Source organism: Notothenia rossii (assembly GCF_949606895.1).
Source record: "Notothenia rossii genome assembly, chromosome: 10".
NCBI lineage: Eukaryota > Metazoa > Chordata > Actinopteri > Perciformes > Nototheniidae > Notothenia > Notothenia rossii.
In genome coordinates, this window is record NC_136908.1 from 7,114,800 (window position 1) to 7,139,704 (window position 24,905).

Sequence of the window (24,905 nt, forward strand, 5' to 3'; positions counted from 1 at the left end):
CTAGAGCAAAACTTATTTGGATTGGTCCAAATATCGGGTACCAACATTGGAGATGATTGGTCAAAATGTGCAGGAGACGTAACAGGAAGAACAGATTTGGGCAAAATACAAAACGGTAGGAACTCCATTAAGGGTAAAATTGGCATTGATTACATGAATGGATTTGTCTAGAACCACAGAATCCAGTAAAATAAAATGTTTCTTTTTTCAAATTTGGTGTTGATTGGTCAAAATGTGTCTGAAAAATAACCAAAATCTGCTTTGGATATATTTCAAAATGGCGTCAAATGTATTCAGATACAAATTGCCATGGCTTAGTTTTGTTGGAACGAGCAGAATCCAGGAATGTGATTCTGTTTCTGAGCCTTTCCAAAATGACAAACACAATCTGGCCAAATTGCACCATATTCAACACGGCGCTGCCTGATCCACAGCGAAACACCCGCCAAGTGTGAAGTAGATCGGATGAACGGTTCTCAAGACATGTGAAGGACAATCAGAGGACACACACACGCAGATTCCTATCTTTATAGTTAGATTTACAAAAGGGAGACCTGTGTTTGAAAGCCTAACAGCTATTACTTTCCCACACAGATGAAGCCAGCAATGTGACAAATTGCATGTCTGAGAAACTCGCCTTACACTCTGATTTTCAGCAAGGAAAGTCTCTCAAAGTCTTTTTTTATTCCACGCACAGATTATCCGTGCAGGAGAGAAAGAGTGAATTATAGATGTACTGAGCGTTTCTGGCTGTGAATGATTGCAGTCTATGGGAGCCCATCTCAATAGAGCGGAGACATAAAATCAATGTGCAGAGTGCAACCTAATCAATGCTGCCATGATGACGACACAGGGGGGGGCACTGAGAGACACTTTTATTCAGTTAGCCCGGGGTGGTCACCCTGCGTTTCCTCGCCACTGTGATTTATTACACTAAATGTAATGGTGCTGCAATTTCTGACAGCGCTGTGTTTCTTCTCACACCCTTTTTTCTCACAGCAACTTGGCAATTTTTCCCAGTCATTTAATTTAAGTCCTCCTTCGGAGAATGTGTTCGTTTTAGCGAAAGTGGCCTCTGCATATTGGCTAACGAGAAGGACATTCACTCACAATAGGAGCTGAGTCGGCAGGTCTCTGTGACCTTGGTGTGTGTGTGTGTGTGTGTGTGTGTGTGTGTGTGTGTGTGTGTGTGTGTGTGTGTGTGTGTGTGTGTGTGTGTGTGTGTGTGTGTGTGTGTGTGTGTGTGTGTGTGTGTGTGTGTGTGTGTGTGTGTGTGTGTGTGTGTGTGTGTGTGTGTGTGTGTGTGTGTGTGTGTGTGTGTGTGTGTGTGTGTGTGTCTTTGTCTTTGTGCATCTTGAGGACCGGGTCTTGTAGAAGGGCTGGAGAAAGAGACTGATGTATTATTGAAACGCTATTTGACTTCATCTGGTATAGATAATAATAGCCACATTTTACTTGAAGTGGTGCTTACAAGAAATCAGAAGTATTTCACGGTATGTGCATTGAGTATTAATGCACATACAAGGACGGTATACAGCACTGAATATCGAAAAGATGAGGTAGGGTCACAGGGGGAGTAGTTTTTCAATTGAGTATGTTAGCTTTAGTCAGTTTAGTTTTCACCTCAACTTTTTTTGTTTAACTCTTAAAGTGGACATATTCTGCTGATGATCAGGTTCATATCAGTATGTAGTGCCTCTCCTGTGACATGCCTCCATTCTTTAATGTTCAAAAAGCTCTTTACTTCTCTCTTACTGCCTGTGCTGCAGCACCTCTTTTCACCCTCTGTCTGAATCCAGAGCCCAGTCTTCTCTGATTGGTTAGCTGACCAGCTCTATTTTGATTAGACAACCGCCGTCTCGCCCCATAGCCCATCACGTACGATGTGTTAGAGCGCTAGCCAATAGCAGCGTGAGGGTTTCATAGTGACGTCACAAGGTTCTTTTGAAAACCTCAATAGAAACTTTGGATGTATACGAATGAAATCCTTTACCGCCCTAATGTCAGGGTAATGTTCTGAATCTAAGTTTAGGACTACATCATATGTGTTGGTTTGACAGAGAGATTTCTTTCCGCAAAAATCACATTGAAAACCGAAACATTGGCTTTTTGTGGAGGGAACCAGGGAGATGCTACCTTCAGGGACCAACACAGACATTCAACATCACTATAACACTGGACTTCCCGTTTAACACACTCTGACCTGGTAGACGTTTATGGTGCAAGAATAGATCTAATGGCATGACATTAAACAGAGACCATGCTTTTTTATTATGATGTGGTTGGAAAATAATCTTTTTATCGACCCACGCTCAGATTCACCGGACACAAGACTCCGCCTCAGTGTCGGATATATTTTTGTCTTTAGATAAAGAAACAAGTGTTCGGTCGGTTTCCTGTCACTCCTCCAGAATTATTCAAAGTGCAAGCGCTGTCTCAGCACCTCCCATTAAAGTCTAATGTGTTTTGCTTGAGGAGCGTGTAAGGAGGATATTAATTCTCCACAGAAGCTTCACCTCTCGCTGCTTTTTCTCTGTCAACGAGATCACACACACACACACACACACACACACACACACACACACACACACACACACACACACACACACACACACACACACACACACACACACACACACACACACACACACACACACACTCTCTCTCTCTCTCTCTCTCTCTCTCTCTCTCTCTCTCTCTCTCTCTCTCTCTCTCTCTCTCTCTCTCACACACACACACACACATCCTCGCTCTTTCCACTGTGGAATGTTATACTCTCTGTTTTTTGAAAAAATATGAAAGCACTTTGATTATAAGACGTTTTGCTAAAGATGAAAGAGGCCTTTTATGAAAGTATAAGAGTGTTTTCTCTGGGAAAGGAAATATCACACTGCTGCTCTGAGTTTCTGAAACTGAGGCGGTGAGGGGTGACCTCAAATTATCTTAGGACTGACTTTTGTGGATTTCGTGAGAGGGCAGCAAATCACAGCAGGGTTGCTCTATGAACACATTGTGTCCAATTCTCCCCTGAATTGCTGTTGTGCAGTACAAGTGATAACAAATGTATTATTTACTACGGAGGTAACATACTGGACAAAAGACAGCAGCATATTCTGACAAATTAACTTGTATTATCTTTTAAAACAATGCCGTTTGTTTGACCTCTGTGACTATTAAATCTAATGTTGGACAACAAATCATCAATCAACTCACTTTTAACATTTGGCTTGTTCTTATACAAAGTACTTATTTAAACAATTGTATATATATTGTTTCATTTTTGGTTATATTGCAAATTGGTTGGGGGTATGTGTGAGAGAAACTTCCTCTTGACAGGGATTTTAGCCTTTGCAGACCATTTACATGCACAGAAATCTATAGAACACACGACAGGAAAGGGAAAACCCAAAAAGCAGAATAGGGCCTCTTTAATCGACTATAGCCAAATATTTAGTTTGGACGGACCCAAATAATAACGGATCATTTATTGCCCAAAAACCACGATCCAACCCTTAAAGAAGGACAGAAAATTCATTTACAGTAGGACATATTGTTCACTCTGAAACCTTGTAATGTCTGAATAGTCAGACTTTCCTTTCATTGGAAAGAGGCATAACAGCTCTTTCTGCTTCTGCAAGGCCAAACACACCAACAGATTTCCAGCCTCTCAGCGCAGTTTCAATGAGATTGGTGTACACTATCAGAGAAATGGCTAGCCACTCAGTGAAAAAGACCTAATACCAAACTCTATTTTCTTTATGTTGTTTTCCCCTTCTTCTCTTTCATCTTATTTCCCTCTCTCTCTGTTTCATTGTCAGTATTTTCCTCCCAGCGAAAGGCCCAGAGTTAATGAATTACCGTTTCTGCCGCGCGATGGGAGCCATTACTGGCTGCAGACACAGTGAAGGTTATCATAAACACATTTGCCTCCCTTTAGTGGCTGAATGTGAGAGAAGATGAGGGAGAAAATGACTCACATCCAACATTATCATTTACTTAAATCATCACTGTGGATGCAGCGTAATGGGCTGCATGGGAACATACGACAAGTGGTAACTGAGAACGCTTCAGGATTCATGAAGCTAACACAGAGATGGCATTTGTTGAAGGACATTTTTTAGCACAAGATTATGTTTATTACAGGATACTTGTTTTTTGGGGTATAAGGGGAACTAATGGAAAAGCGTCCGTTTCACCAAATACAGAAAGTTAATCTGGTCAGATTTGTGTTTTGTTTTCCTGTTTTCTTGTTTTTTTATTCAGGTAGTTCCTTATTTTTAGGGAAGCTCCGTTCGCCAATTTTGGAATCAGTATCGGCCGATACCGATCGAGTGGGCGGGGCCTATGGGGATCTTCCATTTAAAGTGATGTTTAAAACTCAGTCAATGGGGCTCATTCACTGGAGCTTCCACAAACAACAACCAACATAATTATTACATTCAAATGAAGTAGATTATTCAAGTTTACATTAACTTTGCATAATAACTCTCTCTCTCTCTCTCTCTCTCTCTCTCTCTCTCTCTCTCTCTCTCTCTCTCTCTCTCTCTCTCTCTCTTCTCCTGACAGCCTGTCAGTATCTCACGCAGCTCACTGATCCAGTAATCAGCGACCCGACGGTGAAGAATACATATATGTATAACTAGTTTAGCTTGTTCCAGAGGTAGATCAAATAGCTAAGTGCGTTAGGTCTAACTCTTGTGTGTGTTCTGCTCCGCTCACCGGTCCGTCACAGCGGGTGGAGCTGCAGGATTTCTGCTTCACACGCGTTGCATACCGTTATTTCATTGTCTTTTTCGGACACCTTCAAATACTGCCAGACTGGTGAAGCCATTTTGGCGAGCTTGTTTTGCCGCGCACAGAGAACAGTGTCATGTATTTTACGTCATCCGATCGGCTCTAGTATATCAGTGCTTTGTTAATAATTCTATCGCTCGAAGTAAAGTCGAAAGAGATGAGTTTTCAGTCTGCGCCGGAAGATGTGTAAGCTTTCTGCCATCCTGATGTCAATGGGGAGCTCATTCCACCATTTTGGAGCCAGGATAGCAAAACCCCGTGTTTTTGCTGATGGGAACTTGGGTCCCCCTCGCAGTGCGGGTTCATAAAAAATCTTGACTTAAGGTCCTCTTACTAACCGTTTCAGTAATAGTTGTTAAAAAGCTTCTGAAAAGTAAGTGGAGCCCAAGTTTAGCTTTTTTCAATAATTTCCATGAAAGGTCAAGAATGAACCACTCAAGCTCAACCAAAACAATTTGTTGTCACTTGTCATAAGTTGTTGCTTTTATTGGCACATTGTGAGTCAATCAGAAACATGATTCCTTTCCCTTTGTATCTGAGGCTTTAACCATCTAGTCAAGTGTTGTGTGGTACCAAGTAAGCAATAACCAAACTACCTCCTCTTAAAGACCCATCAGTGTGTTATCCAAAGATAAGACATGAGAGTTGAGGATGATGATGTTTCCCCATGACTGCACTTAGTGCCTTCCATCAAAGCAAATCATCCACAAAGCCTGAATGGCCTAATTCATTTCCAACTGCTCCGTATCGATGCATATCTCTTTCTCTCATTACATCGGCAGTGTATTAGATTTGACGTCTGCCTGTGAGCTGTCACTAACATGCAGGACGTTATTTGCGTCTTGATTCCTTTCATGTGATCTGGATGGTTAATTTAATGTTTGTTGATTTGTCCCTGCAGGATCTACTTGGAGATGATGTGTCATGAACAAAAGTGAATTGTTTAATTCAATCCATTAACTCACCTAAAAACAGTTGTTTTATGAAAATCGTATCTTAAGGTAATCATTGCAGAAGCTTTTAACAACATCTCGGCAACTAATGAATGTGTTAAAGATGTGTTTAAATATAGCTCGAGTTTTTTTAACAAGGTCGACTAAAATATGTTCATTTGTCAGTAAAAGTAGTTCAAATCTTGACTCAAGATCTTCTTATTCGCATTTTAGAAAGTGGAAATGGTTGAATAAGGATATGTCTAAAAGAGTCTGAAAAACCAAGTAAACGGTAAACGGTAAAGGGACTGTATTTATAAAGGGCTTTATCCAGTCTTTGCTTCATCATTTACCAATCCACACCTCATTCATACAGAGAAAGTAAGCTAACATTCACACACCTTCACACACCAATGGGGAAATTACATCGCTGTTTGTCAAAGGAGCTTCCAATGCTAACTTAAACAAATATATCATCAATGCACTAATCTATACAGATACAGTCTGATTGAATTGCCGTTTCCTTGGAAGTTCCTCTCGTTACACACACACACACACACACACACACACACACACACACACACACACACACACACACACACACACACACACACACACACACACACACACACACACACACGCGCGCGCACCCACACACACGCACCCACACGCACTGGTTTACTGCAGGGATGTAATGTTGCTAGGCGACATGTTCAAGACAATGGTGGTGTTGGTGGTGCAATTGGTTTAGTGCTGATTCAATGGTCAGAGGCTGTTGGAGTTTCTCCAATCAGCCGTCTGTCGCCTGCTCTTGTCTTCTCTGCTCCCGGTGAACTGGAGCATTGTGGTTATAAAGCAGAACCAAGTGAAGAGGGACAAAAGCCAGCGCGAGCCAGCCAACACTTAGTCCTTTTAGCGAGAGCAACAAAGGAATCAAAAGAGCTTTTATCTCAAGGGGGCTTTAAGCAGTTCACCTCTTTCTCCAGCCCGGATCATTCCCAGAGACCTTGAGCTTACCCTTCGTTAAAAGCGTGACGTGGTGACGCTGGTTAGTGTTTGCTAATGAGGCTTTCAAATCCTGCTAAGCTGCAAGGAACGGCCTCCAGAGGTTTATGGTTTGATAACGCCGCTATAACCAGTTGATGGTTGTTCCAGCGTCCTGCAGAGGTTTTATTAATTAGGTTTGGCAGGTATTTCTCAGAGTCGTGAGTGACGGAGTCAGTGCTTTGTAGGTAATTAGTCATTAATAAATGCATTTGTTTCGGGTTATTACACTGTAGCCCAATTTAAGGTTGGGGTTCAGTAATGAAAAGTTAGATTTAAAAGGGTCGATGCTTTTGAAATAACTAGGGTTGTACCAGATTTTGTAAAAAGGAAAATCATTCAAAAGGCATCACACTGGCCATCCCACCTATCGCAAAGTACTCCTTCTATTGCCTCTTCTAGTTCTTTCTCAAAGGCTATCATGCAACTTCTGCAAAAACTGGGTTCACTTTTTGGAAACTCTCCCAAGTTCCAAAGTTCCCTGAAGTCGGACATAGATTCCATCATTGGATCATTTTGATGGTAAACAATCATCTTTGAATCCATTTTTAAGCCAAAATAGAATTAAATGTTGTGATTTATTCTTAATCTGACGAGGAAATATTGGGTAAAATGTCCAGTTCTAGAGATAGAGTTGTCTGCGAAGCAAATTATGATTTTAAAAGATAATTGCCTCTACTTTTTACAGTTGAAACCGTTTTCGTTTATGATCATTCCTAATTCGAGGTAATACTGGTGTGCACTACAAAATGTCATCTCAGTTGTTGTGTACAAATTCTAGTTTTACAGATAAGGTTCTGTGAGCAAATAGTTGTTTCTAAAGATAATGGCTACGTTTTTTTGACCTTTACAGTTTTGTATTTATTTATATTGGCCCTTTTTAATTAGAGCTAATCCTGGTTTGGTAACTAACACACATTTGGTAAGGGATCAGAGCTTCAATCAAATGGGATTCCCTAAAGTTTTTGATTTGATGATTTTAAAATATAATATCCGTCTTGTCCCACCACTTTTTACAGTTAAACCCTTTATATTTTTGATTTATAGACATTACATACTTCCAAATCAGAGGTAATCCTGCTATACTAAACATTTGAAAAGGGATCAAGCCTCAATCAAATGGGATTGTTCACACATGATCAAACAAATCCACTATGGGAATATACAGAGTAGTTCAAACACCAGTAAAGTCTACATTTCCTGGTCCCTGACAGTGTTTCTTTCTCCTGCTTCTCTCTCTCTCTGTGTGTGTGTGTGTTTCTTTATTTCCCTGTGTAATAGATTGTGTGTTGAAGCCTCTCTGTTCACTCCCCGGTGAGTCACTGACATTTGCGCAGTGCCCTTGAGCGTCGAAACATAGCTGAAGCGCTTCAGCAATAATAACAGTGGGCTGGATATTGAGGAGATAATGCCATCAAATAAGCTGTAAGCAAACGCACCCCGAGGAATCAAAGGTGTTTTGGGAATTCTGGTGCATGCAACATTGAGACTGAAATCAAGACTTATGTTTTGGTAAAAGGAAACTTGAGTTAGTTGTTACCAAATGCTTAAAGGTCCCCTAGTACAGTGGTTCCCAACCTGGGGGGGGGGCGCCAAAGATCGCAGGGGGGGCGCCAGACCTCAGATGATTTGAGGCCAAATATCATATTTAGACTTTTTTTTTCTTCTTCTTTTTTTATTTTTTTTACATAATTGTAACGCAGTACATGATTGTCACTAAAAGCCTTGTCTCTACATTACAGAAAAATATAAAAAATAATTGATTAATTAATTTGAATACAAATTCAAGTTAGTATCTATTATAGGCATAAAAAGACAGAAATGTATAATTTGTTCTTTAATAGAAATGTTTCTTCTGCCCGTAAAGCGCATTTCTAACACATAGTCATTGTCCATGCCGGTTTCAGTTGGATTATTTGTCACAGTTGGGGGGTTACCTTGGTTGGTGATTGGCTAATGGTTACACAAGCCAAAAAAACGACATCATAAAGTGGCCAAAATCTGATCAGCTCATTTTCAGACAGGTCTTTATAGAAATGGATCAGGACAAAAAGTGAGAGAATCTTTTTTCCTGAAACTTTCAGAATCTCTTTTCACAGAGGGGACACATGTTGATGTAGAAGAGACATGAACAAGTGGGTTTTGCATAATAGGTGACCTTAAATGCCAAAAACCAAAAAGGGTGAACAAGTGCAACTCGCCATAATAACACTTTTCTTTTCAACCTGGCCGTGTGTTTATTGGGTTTGAGGCAGGAAGAAATCGTTTGGAACTTGGATCGACATTTCACACGAGTCATAGGACTGTTTTTACTGATTTAAAACAGCTTCTTATAGACATTGAAAAAGGTTTTGACAGGTTTTGTAGATATCTGTCTGCAGCCATCAATAAACGCCTCCTCACCTCGAGCTTTAAACTGTGAGTGAATGTGACTTGAGAGAGATGGTCGGTGATCCTGTTTGTCACCTGCCCTCATTAGCTGAATTGATTAGCTAAAGCAATCATTGACACACCCACAGGTGGAAATGATAAATGATGCCGCTCAGAGGTCACTGAGCCGCTGCTTCCTCCAGAGATCTAAGCCGAAATTAAGTCAGACTGTGGATAAAAAGGGCTGTTTTATTACGATGTATAAGCTTTGTGGAGCTGGGGTTTTAATACCAAATCTCCCGGCTTTTGGGGGTTTTCCCTCTCCTGTAGTGAGTTCTATAGGTTTGAGTGCATGTAAATGGTCTGCAAAGGCCATGTTTCTCTCCCACATGTTTTTTTAAATGCTGCATGTGGTGTCAAGTTGCTGAAGATGTTTCTTTATGTGTTTTGGTACATTTGTGTTTTAATAACACAAAAACACAAAAAGTAAGCCAATTTGTGTTTGGTAGAAGATTTCTTTGTTGTAACAATGCTTTTTGGCAATACATCTTATACCGTTGGAAAGCCTGTTTTCTTACCTTTCCAATGGTACCACATTTGTGAGGAACAAGCATTTGTGGGATTAGCAGCAGAGCTAAGTATGTGGCGTGCGCTAGGGCTGTTTCCGAATATTCCAAATTCTTTTTTTTTTTCTTCTCCTTTTTTATTGAATTTATTGAAATCTCCAATATCAACGTAAGAGCTTGTGCGTCTTCGGGGTTGCTAACACTTAACCATAAACGTTATCGTTTACTTTCTCCGTCTTTATATGTAGATATGACTTTCTTCTCCGTTAATCTCCGTCAAGTTGTTTCCATAGCAACAACAACTTCCTGTCAACAGTGCTAACTCTCCTTCAAAATAAAAGCATGTCCATAAAAAATAGAAAGCCAAGCCAAATTACACTTAAGACATATACAACTGCAACGAAAGTAACAAACACAATGCAATAAATGCAAATTTTCAATTTCAAAGAACACAAATTGGGTTATTTACATGAACAAATAACTATAAAAAACAATACTGTAGAATAACAAAATGAATGCCGTGATTAAACCGAAATACAACGTGTTGAAGCGGTTCGCTGCTGATTACTACGCACCAACCACCGTAGATATCTGACTCTAATCGTGTTGCAATTGTAAAACTATATTTCAATATGAAAGATAGAGGTAAATTAGACATTTTTCACCAAACTTGTGTTCTCTTCAACTTAAACTCTCGTCAATAATAAAGCGATGAATAGAGATGAAGATGAGCAGAAAGCACACGCAGTGTATCTTTTGAAGATGATGAGCTATCGTCACTCTTTTTTGTCAGGTTTCTCACGTTGACTCCGTCCTGGTTCGGGCTGAAGTGACGATTGAAGCTGAACACACTCTGCTGACACTTTGTCTTTCAGCCCCCGTGTGTTTGAAGTGCAAACAGTCTTATTTGAGCTGTGTGTGTGTGTGTGTGTGTGTGTGTGTGTGTGTGTGTGTGTGTGTGTGTGTGTGTGTGTGTGTGTGTGTGTGTGTGTGTGTGTGTGTGTGTGTGTGTGTGTGTGTGTGTGTGTGTGTGTGTGTGTGTGTGTGTGTGTGTGTGTGTGTGTGTGTGTGTGTGTGTGTGTGTGTGTGTGTGTGTGTGTGTGTGTGTGTGTGTGTGTGAATTCGGCATCATGTAAGTTGCGCTGACAGGTCCACACACTGCTTCCCCGCAGCAAGGCTCCCCCCGCCCTCCTGCTGATAACTCTTTTTTTTTTAAATGGCACTTCATATCAAAAAGGTTGCCGACCCCTGATATAGACAAATCACAAATGTTTTTCCTTTTAGAGTATGCAATAAGACAACCAGAGTTATTCTTCGTCTGACTCACAGCATGCTCTTGGCTATTTAGTCAATCTTCATACATTTTCCTCTCTTTTGGCATCAGATAATCTACTTTTCTGCCGTTGATCTGGTCAATTTTGGCCTCAACATCTTCAGTTTATTTCCATCCAGTCATGATTTTGCTCAATGGCATTAAAACGAGAAAAACGCTGCTGAAGGTTAACCCATAGGTTAATCCAAGGTGTCTGTGTCACTTTGAAATGATTACTGATCATCATTCCATTTTTATGTCAATAACGGAGAATTCATATTAGCTGCTACGAGAGTGTATGACAGCTTCCGGTTCCGGGGCATTCTGGCTGCGCATCACTCATTCACCAATGGGTAATGTTTAGATGGATTGTAGGAACTTCCCCTCGATTCTATTGGCTCTAACGGTTAAAAGGAGGTGTCAATCATCAAAATCGACCGAGGGGGGCCAGAGATATGGAAAATGCACCCAAATGACCCCAGAAGTGTTTTTTCTTCTAAATCTCTGTAAAAAGGTCAAATGTCACTTGTTTTGCATCAATCTTGATACAGGGTACTTATTATATGTTGTAGTTTGGATTCCTAAAGCTTTTAGTCTACCATCCCATCATTCAAGGGTGGTTTTCACTATAAGTAATGTTTTTTTTTTGGACGGACACAATAATAAAAAATGTTTTACTGTATTCAATCTGAATTTACTTTAAATAAAAAAATTCTAAATTGATTCTGACTTTTCTACATCCAACTCACAGGTTTATCATTGCTTTGAGAAAAAACATTATTAATGTACCCCTTTTAGAAGTGAAGATATAGTCACAATGTCATTTTCGAGCCTGAGGCCTGAAAAACAGGCTCGGGGCTCAACTGGTTAAATCCTCATCGTTTTATTTTCAGTGGTCACGTCGAGGCTGTATAAAGAGCTCACAGGACGGAGGAGGGAGAAACATCCTCGTGTCAATTATAGCGCTCCTCTGCTGCTGCAGGGTCTTTATTAATGGCTTATGGTGTGGAAATTGACACGGTGTGAAATAGCCGGGTGCCATCATCGTCATTTAGCCTTCATTACGACGAACACCTCTCCTCTTCCTCGCTGTATCTGCAGCAGCAGCCTCTTCAATACAACTGGTCACTCAGACCTCAGGTGATTCTGCTGATCCTCCCTCAGTCTGACAGCACGAGGGCAGCTGCTGGCATACAGACGTTGTAGTGCCCATTATCAAAAATACATAGTTCACAGGCCGCTTCCTCCAAATACCCTTAACGAAGAACATGTAGTTAGGGATGGGTATCGTTTGAAATGTATCGATTCCGGTTCCGCTTATCGATTCCGGTTCTTATCGATTCCCCGTTTCGATTCCAAAATTGTAAAAGAAAGAGGTTAAACGTTTGGATAACAAAAATATCTTTATTCTTTTAAGCTTTAACTGACATTTTTACAAATACATTTTTTTAAGAGCTTTTACCGCGATCCATCTTTGGTGTTATGAAGTGACTGAGCTCGTGAACTGTCTACGGGAGGGCGGGGGGAGCCTCGCTGCGGGGCAACTGTGGAACTCTGTCGCCTGTCAGCGTAATTTACATAATGCCGTTTAAACAAATTAAGGGCGGTGCCGGCCGTCAGCGAACCGAGCCGGCTGTCAACGGCCCGCTGACGGCCGGCCGTTCTGTGACTCTCCAGAACACACAGATGGCCAGTCCGCCCTGACCCTGTATTCCAACGGGTCACCGCGGCGCAGACGGACCCGGTGGAATACAGGGTCTACCGTGTTTAGGAACCGTTAAGCAGAACCAAAATTGTGTATTTTGTATGGGTACCCGGTACCCGGCATTTTCTTATCGGTTCTCATCTGGAACCGAGTTTCGGTTCCCAACCCTATTGATGGGTCTTGAGGGTTTTATTCATGTTAATTCCAATTATCTCTTGGCGCTCAACTACCGACTTTCTACACTTTTTACTCAATATAATAAGTACTATAATTACTATCAGGCGTGCATCCTCTTGGTCCTGTGTACTAGATCTGCTTTACGGCATGAAACTAGGTCAGTCCAGAAACATACAAAACTATAGAAACAGTATTTTTTTTTTGTCTTTGTTATTCAACTCTTTGCACAACTTTCTTGCCAACATAAATATTTACCATAAATAGAAATACGCCTAAATGTCTCTTACAGATGCTTCTCTACCAGATCTAAAATCCTGTCAGAGCAGCGTTCAATCTGCAGGAACAGAAACAGAAACAGGAGGCGATAAACATTTCCAGATGCTGCACTGAGCTGTGGGAATGCAGCGAGAGAGAAATCTGTGTCTGTGAACGTTTAGAAACCTGCAGGATGATTTTTGAAAGACAACCTAGCTATAAGGTTTGACCAAAAATTGCATGTGTTTTGACACAGTTGTGTGTTTTGACACAGTTGTGTGTTTTATGTATGAGTTATGTCCTCCTGGATGGATACATATAGCCGAGAAATAAAATCACTCTGCTGCTCAGCATGAGGTGGTGACCTGACGTTGATTAAGTGTGTGTGTGTGTGTGTGTGTGTGTGTGTGTGTGTGTGTGTGTGTGTGTGTGTGTGTGTGTGTGTGTGTGTGTGTGTGTGTGTGTGTGTGTGTGTGTGTGTGTGTGTGTGTGTGTGTGTGTGTGTGTGTGTGTGTGTGTGTGTGTGTGTGTGTGTGTGTGTGTGTGTGTGTGTGTGTGTGTGTGTGTGTGTGTGTGTGTGTGTGTGTGTGTGTGTGTGTGTGTGTGTGTGTGTGTGTGTGTGTGTGTGTGGAAAGTAATACAAGAAACCGACAGGGGCATCTGGCCTAATTCCAATAGAAAATGGAATTGGATTAGTGCCTCCCTCCTCGCAGCTGTGTGTGGAAATGTGTGTGTTTTTTCCTGTGTGTGTGTGTGTGTGTTATTGTCGAGAATCAAGGCAGCAATGGAGCTCAGCAGCCGGTGAACAGTGAGGACACCAATGCTGCTCAACACTTACTGTGTGTTGTGTGTGTGTTTTTTTGTGTAAGTGTGTGTGTGTGTGTGTGTTTCCCGCTCGCCTGGCTGCAGACAGATCAGTCATCCACATGACATTGATCACACTCCTCATTTCTCCGGCTCACAAACACTCTTTGTTATCCTCTCTGCTGTAAAGCACAATAATCTGATGACAGGAAGTTGAAACAGCGGCTCAGTGCGGCTGATTTAACAGATGATTATCACGCGAACACACACACACTGTATTTTATTTCATTTGCTGCAGCTGAGAATATGTAGTTACAGGATTAGAGCCTTACCCAGTTTATTAGAATCTGGCTATAACAATTAGGTCAAAATACAAGAAAAACGAATTGCAACACAATGATGAAAATACCTAAATATTAGATAAAGACTCTCACATGTCTCGTTTAATTTTCAAAAAGGGCTCAGTTATCTACATGAATAGCACATGGATTTGTTTAAAGCGGGTAACCGGGGCGATGCTTCGGCGTGCGCCCTCATAATAAAATGCAGATTTTTCACGTAAAATGTAAAGAATACAATATTTCTGTTCTTCAAAAACGGTTTAACGACTCCAAAAATATGAAAATTGACTGCAGAGACATTTTTGTTTTTACGGAGTTCTGACATCACGTTGTTGTTTATGTCCGCGGCGCCATCTTGTATAAGGGCGCCATGTTCTCGCCAGGATTGATATATATCATATACATGCAAGATCAGCGCCACGGTATCGCCCTCGTACTATATTTTTGAGGGACTATTTTCCGCGGCGGATGAATCCTCTCCTTTGCTGCTGCAGAGAACATGAAGTGTAGTTTCTCTAAACACTAAAACGTCCTCCTTTTTTTTACTTCCAGTGCCGGTCCTAAAGGAGACAACATCTACGAGTGGAGGTCCACCATCCTCGGCCCCCCCGGCTCCGTGTACGAGGGGGGGGTGTTCTTCCTCGACATCGCCTTCACACCAGACTACCCCTTCAAACCTCCCAAGGTGAGCGGTACCCTGCAGCTACACACACACACACACACACACACACACACACACACACACACACACACACACACACACACACACACACACACACACACACACACACACACACACACACACACACACACACAGTCTAATGTTTGTTCTCCTTTAGCACGTTTAAAATAATGGAGACAGCCGCACTGAAGATAAATGATGAGACCTTATTTTCTTTTAAAATACACTGTATGACATAAGTTAGAACACACTGTCATAGTTCAACATACGAATAGCAATATCATCATTGCTGTGTGTGTGTGTGTGTGTGTGTGTGTGTGTGTGTGTGTGTGTGTGTGTGTGTGTGTGTGTGTGTGTGTGTGTGTGTGTGTGTGTGTGTGTGTGTGTGTGTGTGTGTGTGTGTGTGTGTGTGTGTGTGTGTGTGTGTGTGTGTGTGTGTGTGTGTGTGTGTGTGTGTGTGTGTGTGTGTGTGTGTGTGTCTTGAGGACCGGGTCTTGTAGAAGGGCTGGAGAAAGGGACTGATGTATTATTGAAACGCTATTTGACTTCATCTGGTATAGATAATAATAGCCACATTTTACTTGAAGTGGTGCTTGCAAGAAATCAGAAGTATATCACGGTATGTGCATTGAGTATTAATTAAATAAAAGGACGGTATACAGCACTGAATATCGAAAAGATGAGGTTGGGTCACAGGGGGGAGTAGTTTTTCAATTGAGTATGTTAGCTTTAGTTAGTTTAATTTTCACCTCAACTTTTTTTGTTTAACTCTTAAAGTGGACATATTCTGCTGATGATCAGGTTCATATCAGTATGTAGTGCCTCTCCTGTGACATGCCTCCATTCTTTAATGTTCAAAAAGCTCTTTATTTCTCTCATACTGCCTGTGCTGCAGCACCTCTTTTCACCCTCTGTCTGAATCCAGAGCCCAGTCTTCTCTGATTGGTTAGCTGACCAGCTCTATTTTGATTAGACAACCGCCGTCTCGCCCCATAGCCCATCACGTACAATGTGTTAGAGCGCTAGCCAATAGCAGCGCTGTGTGTGGTTGAGTCAAAATAAACTGCCGGGTGTGTTCATGGTAATAAAGGAGGAAGTCAACACTGAGGCTCAACGATGTAATCTAACAATGGAGCTCTGTGGTAAAGAGGAAGAAAATATCAGGCCACACACACACACACACACACACACACACACACACACACACACACACACACACACACACACACACACACAAATAGTAAAGGCATGGGATTTGCTGTAAATAGGACAAAAATAGAATATCACAAGACTTAGCCGTTTCTTGTTATTGTTTCCTGGTCTGATATCCGTTCAGCAGCATTTGGCTTCCCTCCAGTGTGTGTATGAGTGTGTGTATGTTCTGCTGATGCAACTGTGTGTCAGTAATTACACGCGGTTGCATCTTCCCTCGGTTTGAGCCACGCTTACAGCAGGGTTTTTGGTTTCTGAGTGTGATAATACTCTCTCTCTCTCTCTCTTTCTCTCTCTCAGCTATTTAAAGACACGTGTTGCAAAAATAAACAGGGAAATGTAAACAGGAAAAGTATTCCAGGATATCTGCCGTGTTTACCCTGCTTCAATAAGGACCATTCAGTAAGGAGAGGCGTGATGTTGGATTAAGGTTCAAAAGGGTTTTTTAAGAGTCATATTGACACGTACAGCTAAATAAACCGTGCTGTACGAAGCATGAATATCTAAGGTAATTTTAGCCACTCTGTTTGCTTTTGATATTTAGATGGAGAAGTGTTTTTTCCTAAACGGTACTGACCCAGAATCAGCGTTCTTTAGATACAAAGAGAGGAGGTTGTTGCTCAAGAGGAATCCGTAAAACAGGGGGAGGTCAAAAGAGACTGTTGTTGCGGGGAGGCAGCATCACTATCTGTTAGCATCAACCATGATTACAAGCTGTCAATGAGACCACACTGGCTGCTTTAGCATGCTAACGCTAACCTGGACACGAAACCTGCCCTCTACCATCCATGCCATATTTCTTGTAACAAAACCCTGAAATAATGTGGGAGGCGTGTGGTGCAGTGGGTTGTGCGTTGGTGTTGGGAACAGGGGGGTCACAGGTTCCAACCCCACTGCAGTCAGCATGTCGTTGTGTCCCTGAGACACTTCACCCCAAAGTGCTCCTGTGGGGATTGTCCACAGTATTGAGTATGTAAGTTGCTTTGGATAAAATCGTCTAACAAGTGACATGTAATGTAAAAATAAGATTAATAAGAGTAAGCACTTATCGCTTCCTTCTCCCTCTTCAATGGTGTTCTGAATGTGTTTTTGGTTGTTAGCACAAGCTGAAGAGATTTTGTTTCTACTACGTCAAATACGTCAGTAAATACAACACTGGTGAAAAACCTTTATAGACAAAGTATCACAAACGTTGAGATTATAAAAGCCAATGGAAATATCACAGTGGCTTTTTGTGGAGGGGACCAGGAGGATGCTGCCTTCAGGGTCGATTATGACGGTTGAAAACACGAATACAAACCAGAACAAGCGGACTGTTTGCTTCTCATGTGAGTGCGAGAGGGCTGGCGGCTGTTTGTCTTTCATAACGAGGAGATGTGAAGGGAGGAACGTGGAGTTAATGAGGATAAAAGAGGGAGGAAAGGGGGGAGGCATGCCTGGTCAGCAGCTCAGAGGTCAATCCTTAATGATGTAGTGCTGATGTGAGGCTCTTCACTCTGCAGAGACACCATCAATGCTCCTCTGTATCGAGCTGTGCATTCACCGTGGAGCTGCCATAATGTTTATACTGCATTAGTGTATTGGCAGACGTCAATTAAAGGCTTGTTTGGAAATCAATCAGAGTGTATGATTGTATTTCTACAGCTGGATGTGTCCGGGCAGGCAGCACGTAGGATGTGAATAGTGATTTTACAAGGCTGTTTATCTCCTTTCTGAATTTAATTATTAAGTAAATGATTACTATTTATGATTACTATTTATATATATGGTGATGTTGAGAGGGTCGAAGATTTAAATCCACATGTATTGACCTTGTGATTCTGTAGCCTTTAATGTGAGGAATACATCTTTTGGGTTATGGGTAATGTTAGTTTGTAGCAGATATATCCAAATAAATTATGGAAAAGTCTTGGTCATTATTTATGACCAATCACGACAGAGCCGGCCAGCTAACCAATCAGAGCTGACTGGGCCCTGGTTTCAGACGGAGGGTGAAAAGAGGAGCTGCAGCACAGGCAGTATGCGAAAAATAAAGAGCTTTTTGAACATTAAAGCATGGAGACATGTCCCAGTAGAGACACTATATACTGATATACACCTGAACATCAGCAGGAGAGGACTCTTTAAAGTAGAGACACTACATACTGATATACACCTGAACATCAGCAGGAGAGGACTCTTTAAAGTAGAGACACTACATACTGATATACACCTGAACATCAGCAGGAGAGGACTCTTTAAAGTAGAGACACTACATACTGATATACACCTGAACATCAGCAGGAGAGGACTCTTTAAAGTAGAGACACTACATACTGATAACATCTGAACATCATCAGCATCTGCCCTCTATAGGCGCTTTCACACCGGAGTACTTTTCCCAGTATAGTTCCGATATAGTTCCGAAAATGTTGCATTCACACCAAAGACATCCGGAACTAGAACTTAGTTCATGAGAACCTTTCCACCCCCTTTTCACTCCCTGCTAGAGAGCAGGTACTTTCATGGGAGAAAAAGGTTCCCATTTCTGATTGGCTGGGCGGATTGCAAACCACGCCCCGTAAAACTCTGAAAAAGTGTTGTCAAGCCACCGTTTTACTTTCCTCGCATTAGCATTAGCATTAGCCCAGCACACAAACACAGAGAGACTAACTTATGGCAACTCAAAATAAAACATGGGAGCGGTGGAGATGAGGAGGTGTCGGCGTTCTGGCGATTTACTCGGAAGGCTTCAGTAGAAGCTGCTGGGAGTCCCAGCAGCTCCTACTGTCCAACTCCGGGGACTTCAGGCGGCAGTATACGCCGTGAAGTTGTTTGCGGCCTGCCAGTAAACCCAAAGCAGAAGAAGAAGTGACGTCAGCGGCTTCATTTGACTAATCCTCCCTCAGGGACTTATTCCAGTGTGAACGCGATCTGAACTAAGTACTGGGAACTAAGTATGGCAAAGTACTTGGTGTGAAAGTGCCTTATAAGAGTGAGGTTTTATTCTAGCTTACAGGAAACTCATATGTTGTGTGTGTGTGTTTGTGTGTGTGTGCAGGTGACTTTCCGCACCAGGATCTACCACTGCAACATCAACAGTCAGGGTGTGATCTGTCTGGACATCCTGAAGGACAACTGGAGTCCTGCTCTCACCATCTCCAAGGTGCTGCTGTCCATCTGCTCCCTGCTGACTGACTGCAACCCTGGTGAGAGACACACACACACACACACACACACACACACACACACACACACACACACACACACACACACACACACACACACACACACACACACACACACACACACACACACACACACACACACACACACACACACACTTCTCCTCATATCTCCCTCCATGTTAAGCTGTGGCAGGTTGACTGACAGGTCCTTTCTGTGTGGGTAATGTAAATGGACGCGTGTCACTTTGATGGCAGACTGCAGGTTTGTGTAACACAGCTCCTGCACACAGATACATTTATATTCTTTTATAGAATAATCATATTTGGAAATCAGCTACTCAGTGTTTACCGTAATCCTATTAATGTTTTTGTTACTTACATCTCTTCATCCTCCCTTATATCCTTATGTGAACTCCTACCTGTCCTTTTGTCTGTGCTTTACTTTAATTGCTCCCTATCTAATCATCTTTATTTTATCTGTACGGTGTCTTATCTAATCGTATTTAATTGTATCTTAATCTTATCTTTAAGTTAACATTACTGAGATTTCAGAAGAGCGTCTCCATTACGTAATATTCTGTAATGGTTTTATCGAAGCATAAATTGTTACTAATTAAATACGGTGATGATAAGAGGGCGGACGATTTAAATCCACATGCATCGACCTTGAGATTCATTAGCCTTCGAAGTCTTAAATAAAACATCTGGGTCAAAATACTTAATATAATGTTAGCAGATATATCCAAATATATGGAGTCTTTTTTTAAATAAGGTAAATGTGCAATTGTTGGCATGCAAAGAAGAACAAATACATGACATTATTTTCATCCTTTTATGATATTGTTCCATAAACCATTAGCCTGGGTAGTAAAATCAATATTCAAGCAGCACTAAACACAGCCCTGTAAACACCTGAAACATTAAGGACAAGACGTCAACTCTCTTAAAGCTAATGACATCCATCAGGCTCTGGTTAAAAAGCAGAGGAGGATTTTATGGACCAGTTAAACCAGTACGACTGTTCCTCAGCTGCCGGTAATGAATGTCGAGCAGAGGGCAAAAAGCAGAACAGAAATCGCAGGTTGAGCGTGAAATAATGAATAGAATAAGAATCAGTGAGCGGTGCAGAATACTGACAGGTGATTTCACATGTGGATAACGGGGAACAAGATGGTAACGGACAGGAAATGGTGAGGGGGTGGAAATGAGGAAGAAAATCCTCTCCTTCTCCTCCTCAGAGATCAAATGATTCCTTTAAACTATTGCACAAAAGAGATTTGATCGACACCCCGTCCCCACTATGGAAAAAGAGAGACTTTCCTTATCTCTTTCTGCCTCTTGCCTCATCAAATTCTGTCTTTTAAACTCTGCCTGAAGTGCAGAATGATCTCACTTTTACTTTTTTTCCCACCATTTTGAACAAAGTGTTCTCTTTAGTGTTCACTTCCTGTGTGTCTGTCTACAGTCTGTTCAAACTTGACCAATCAGCATCGAGTATTCAACTATGCCGTTTAGTTAAAATGTTTACATTTTTATTGACGTCCATACCTTCAAAAGCTGTTGAATTTATACTTATTTCAACCCAAACTATGAGGCTTTACTGAACTAAAGCAGGTTGTTTTGCTGCATTTTGGTTTCACTTTACAGCTATGTGCCAAGAATATGTTTCCTCAAATGTGATTGAGTATGAAGAGCGATCTGCTGGATGAAAGTCCTGGATATCCAAGCATATTATTCAAAGTCTGATGAACATTGAATCCCCAGATTCCTCCAAATTCTTTACAGTTGTTCCAAATGACCACACTTGTAGGCTCCTGAACAATGGAGGGTGTTGTGCGAAGGATAAAAATGCCTCAAGTGCTGAATGTCTAAAAAAAAAACCCGCTAAAAATATCCCTCCTCCGCCTTCAGTCAGAAGCTTTCCTCCCGCGCAGGGAGAGGAGAGCTTTGGCATGTAGCTCATTAAAGCGGGGGAGGCGGATTGAATGACAGTTAATCGAGCCGTCGCTCGGCCGCCCAAATGATCCCTCATCACGTCCCGAAATCACATCTCTACCCTGGGGTGTAAAGTACATTTACTCAAGTTCAAGGTTCAAGGTTCTTTATTGTCAAACTAACAGCTACAGAGTAATTATGTCGTTGAAAATCTTAGGTCAAAGGCTTCTCCAACAATGCAACACAATAATACAGATAAGCAGATAATATTAACCAATATTAAAATATACTATTGTACTGTCTATCTCCCGACAGTATGGGTGGAATCAAGATGGACGGAAACAACTCCTAGGTTTGATAATTTAATCAAATCTAAATAGGTTGTTAACCTTAGAAGAAAAAAGGACAACAACAATACAACAATTAGGATCACACATATCCCATACAACTTAAATCAAATTCAATATAATAATCACACTTACTAGTGGCCTCTCCTGATTCCTCAATCTCAATGACGTTCATTTATGTATCCCCTCTACACATCAATAAACCCTGTGAAGCTCCACCCAGATTTACAGTATCACACACATAAACTGAACCCCATTAATTGAACCCTCATACACCCAGCACAAACATGAGTTTACAGCACACCTCCCACTTGGCACCCTGGTCGGATGACCCAAGGAGGCCACCAACCTAAATAACCTTGCTCTGGTGGTGGTGTCTGAGGAGGTTCTTCTCCTTAGTTCTCTACTTCGGAATCTTCCACGACCCCGAAGCCAGGTCCCCCCGCAGAGGCACAGGTTTGCCTTTTCTTTTGTCCAGGACTCTTGCCTCCCACTTTGCTTGACCCGTCGCTCGGCCTCTTCTAGTCAGCCATTTCTCTGCAGCTCGCCGGACCCATGCGACCACTCCACATAGCCTAGCCAGACTGCTGAACCTCTCTGGTTTTACCAGGTTCACAACAGCAATGCTTCGAAACTTTCCTTCCGGTCTTCTCTCTGTCAAGACTGAAGCTTCTTCCCTTTCGGAGGTTTCTGGGGATCCACCAACCTTAACTAGGGACTCCTCAGCCTCTGCGTCCTTTCCACTGGTGTCGTCAGGGATAGGGGTTTTGGTTGACTGGGCTCTGGTGAGTATTGCCGAGAATGCTTTTCTTTGAAGCTTGCCCACACTCTCTCTGGCACCAGTTGCCACCTCAGCGGCCGACTTCATGGGCCATTCTTCTAGCGGCCTCACCAGGAACTCTGGTCCCCTCTGCCACTCTGAGCCCTCTCCCAGGTCTTCAGGAGTTGCTCCTTTTGTTACGATGTCGGCGATGTTAAGTGGCCCTGGGATCCACCACCAGTCTGCTACTGCTCCAGCTTGGACCTGCTCTGCAGTCCTCTGCCTCCCACTTTGGCCTGACCTGACCCATGGTTTGAGGGAGAAGCCTCCGGCGCTCAGGATCTCTTCTACCCCCTCTGTGATTTCCTCCAGTCTCTTTTGGTCATTGTGGGATGTTAAGATATTGTCCACATAACTGTCCTCCTCCAGGACCCTGCGTTCTTCCACCATATGCGCGAACCTGGGCAGCCGAGCAGTCTCCCTCATTGCCAACTGTGCGATGCACCCAGCGGGTCGGTCGCCAATATTTACCCTGGTGATGGGGTACTCACCGATGTCCTCTTCTGGGGTGTCTCTCCAGAGGAACCTGTGCAGGTGGACTTCGCGCTCTTTTAGCCAGACTGAGTTGTACATCTTTCGGATGTCTCCTAGGACTGCATGCTCTCCCGCCCTGAATCGGAGTAAGACCGATCTGATGGGGTTCAGCACATCCGGCCCCTTAAGCAGAAGGTCGTTCATGCTGACCCTCCTGAACTGTTGACTGCTGTTCCAGACCAGTCTCACTGGTGTCGTCACTGAGTGGGGGTTCGGCGCGACCATGTGGCTCACGTACCACACTGGTCCTCTCCAGCCGTCTTTCATCTCCGTGGTGAGTTTTACTGCCGCGCCTCTCTCCACCATCTCGTGAATCTGACCTTTGTAGGCGGACTGCCACTCAGTTTCCTTCCTGAGCTGCTTCTCTGTTTTCAGGAAGGTGGCCTCCACTCCTCTTCTGTTGTTTGGAAGTGAGGCTGGGTCCTCGGTCCATGGGTAAGATGCGTCCCAGTGCGGAGTCAGGCAGTGTTCATCTTTGGCCATGTAGGACAGCCCCTCTTTAATCACTTCCAGCTCCCTTTCTTCTGCCAGGGTCATTTCCTTTCCTCCTGGCTGGCATGTCCCGCAGCGACACCCACCACACCTGGGTTCACAGGCCGCACCGATGCTGTCCCACTTCCACCGCTCGAGAACTTCTCTCCTTGTTGCAGTTGTATTCCTGGTCTCCGCCTTTACTTCCTGAGTCAGGCTCTTGGTCTCCTCTTCCCTCAGAATCTCAGGACTCTCAACTACTTCTCTGTACCCCACTGCAGCTGTCCTCATCGAGCGAGCGAAGTGCGTGTCAGACTGGTGCATTGCCACTTTTACATCCTCGAACAGACTGGGATGTGCTCCGCCCACGGTTTTACCCAGTGGGCCCTCCCATAAGACGAGGTCTCCAACTATCCTCAGTCTTTGTGGAGCGAGTCTCCCCTCTCTGTGACTGATGAGAAGCTCGACATGGTCTGGTCTCTTCAGTTCCTCCGTTGCAACCTCCGGAAAGAACCTCTTTAGCTGTTCAGGTCTGACGCTCCGATGCACTTTAGCGATCTCCTCCAGGCCATAACAAACCAGCTTGTGAGCCCTCACAGTACCTTTGGGGGTCTTGACTCTTACTCGCAGGAGGTACCTCTTCGTCTTGACTGTCACGGTCATTCCTCCAACTCCATGCACAATCAGAGTGACTTCTTCTCTGCTCAGACCGAGCCTGTCAGCCGCTGCATGAGTGATGTAGTTGGTGTCTGATGCGAGGTCAATCAGAGCTCCGATCTTTTGCCCCGCGTTGGCAGTGACTTCCAACAGCATCATGATGACAGGGTGCTCGGTCAGTCTATTTTCTTCCAGAAGTCCACCTTCATCCTTCCTAGCGCTCCTTGTCACTGAAGTCTTGTTGCTGTTACTGAAAGCTTTCATGATCTCCGCCGCCGCCTCTGGGGAACATTTGGACAAGGCTAGCTTTTGTTCTTCTGTTAGCTCCCTTACCCTCTCACTGCCTTTTCCAAGTTTCCCCTTTGGTAGCTGTTCCCATTTTGGACAGAGGAGGTAGTGGTGGTCCGAGGAGGTCCCCTCTTGGCAGTCTTCCCTGTTGCAGAGGAACCTGTCTGTGCACTCTTCTACCACGTCGTGACATCCAAGACAAACGCGGCATGCTCCTACCTTCTTCACAGCAGTCTTTCTCTCAGCCAAGCCAAACCCCTTGAACTTCTTGCAGAAGAATAATTTGTTATTGTGTTTCTCCTCTCCACACACGACGCACTCCCCTTCTGGAGTGTCCCTTCTGGTGGCTTTTGTGTAGGCATACTTCCTCTCGAACCTGTTTTGCGGCTTTTCCATTTTTTCAGATGTCTCTGTTATTTTCAGTTGTTCCAAGCTCTCTAGAATTTCTTCTTGCTCCTTCAGGAACTTCAGAAGCGCATTGAAATGGTTGAC

At 43.0% G+C, this 24,905-nt stretch overlaps 1 protein-coding gene across 1 annotated transcript in view; it reads left to right on the forward strand.

Annotated features, from left to right (window-relative positions):
- LOC307023256 (ubiquitin-conjugating enzyme E2 E2-like) overlaps positions 1-24,905 on the forward strand; it is a 55,052-nt gene that overhangs the window by 23,596 nt on the left and 6,551 nt on the right. The window contains exons 4-5 of the mRNA XM_079656415.1: positions 14,853-14,985; positions 19,235-19,382. Of these exons, the coding sequence (XP_079512541.1) occupies positions 14,853-14,985; positions 19,235-19,382 (281 nt within the window). The remainder of the gene's footprint in view (positions 1-14,852; positions 14,986-19,234; positions 19,383-24,905) is intronic.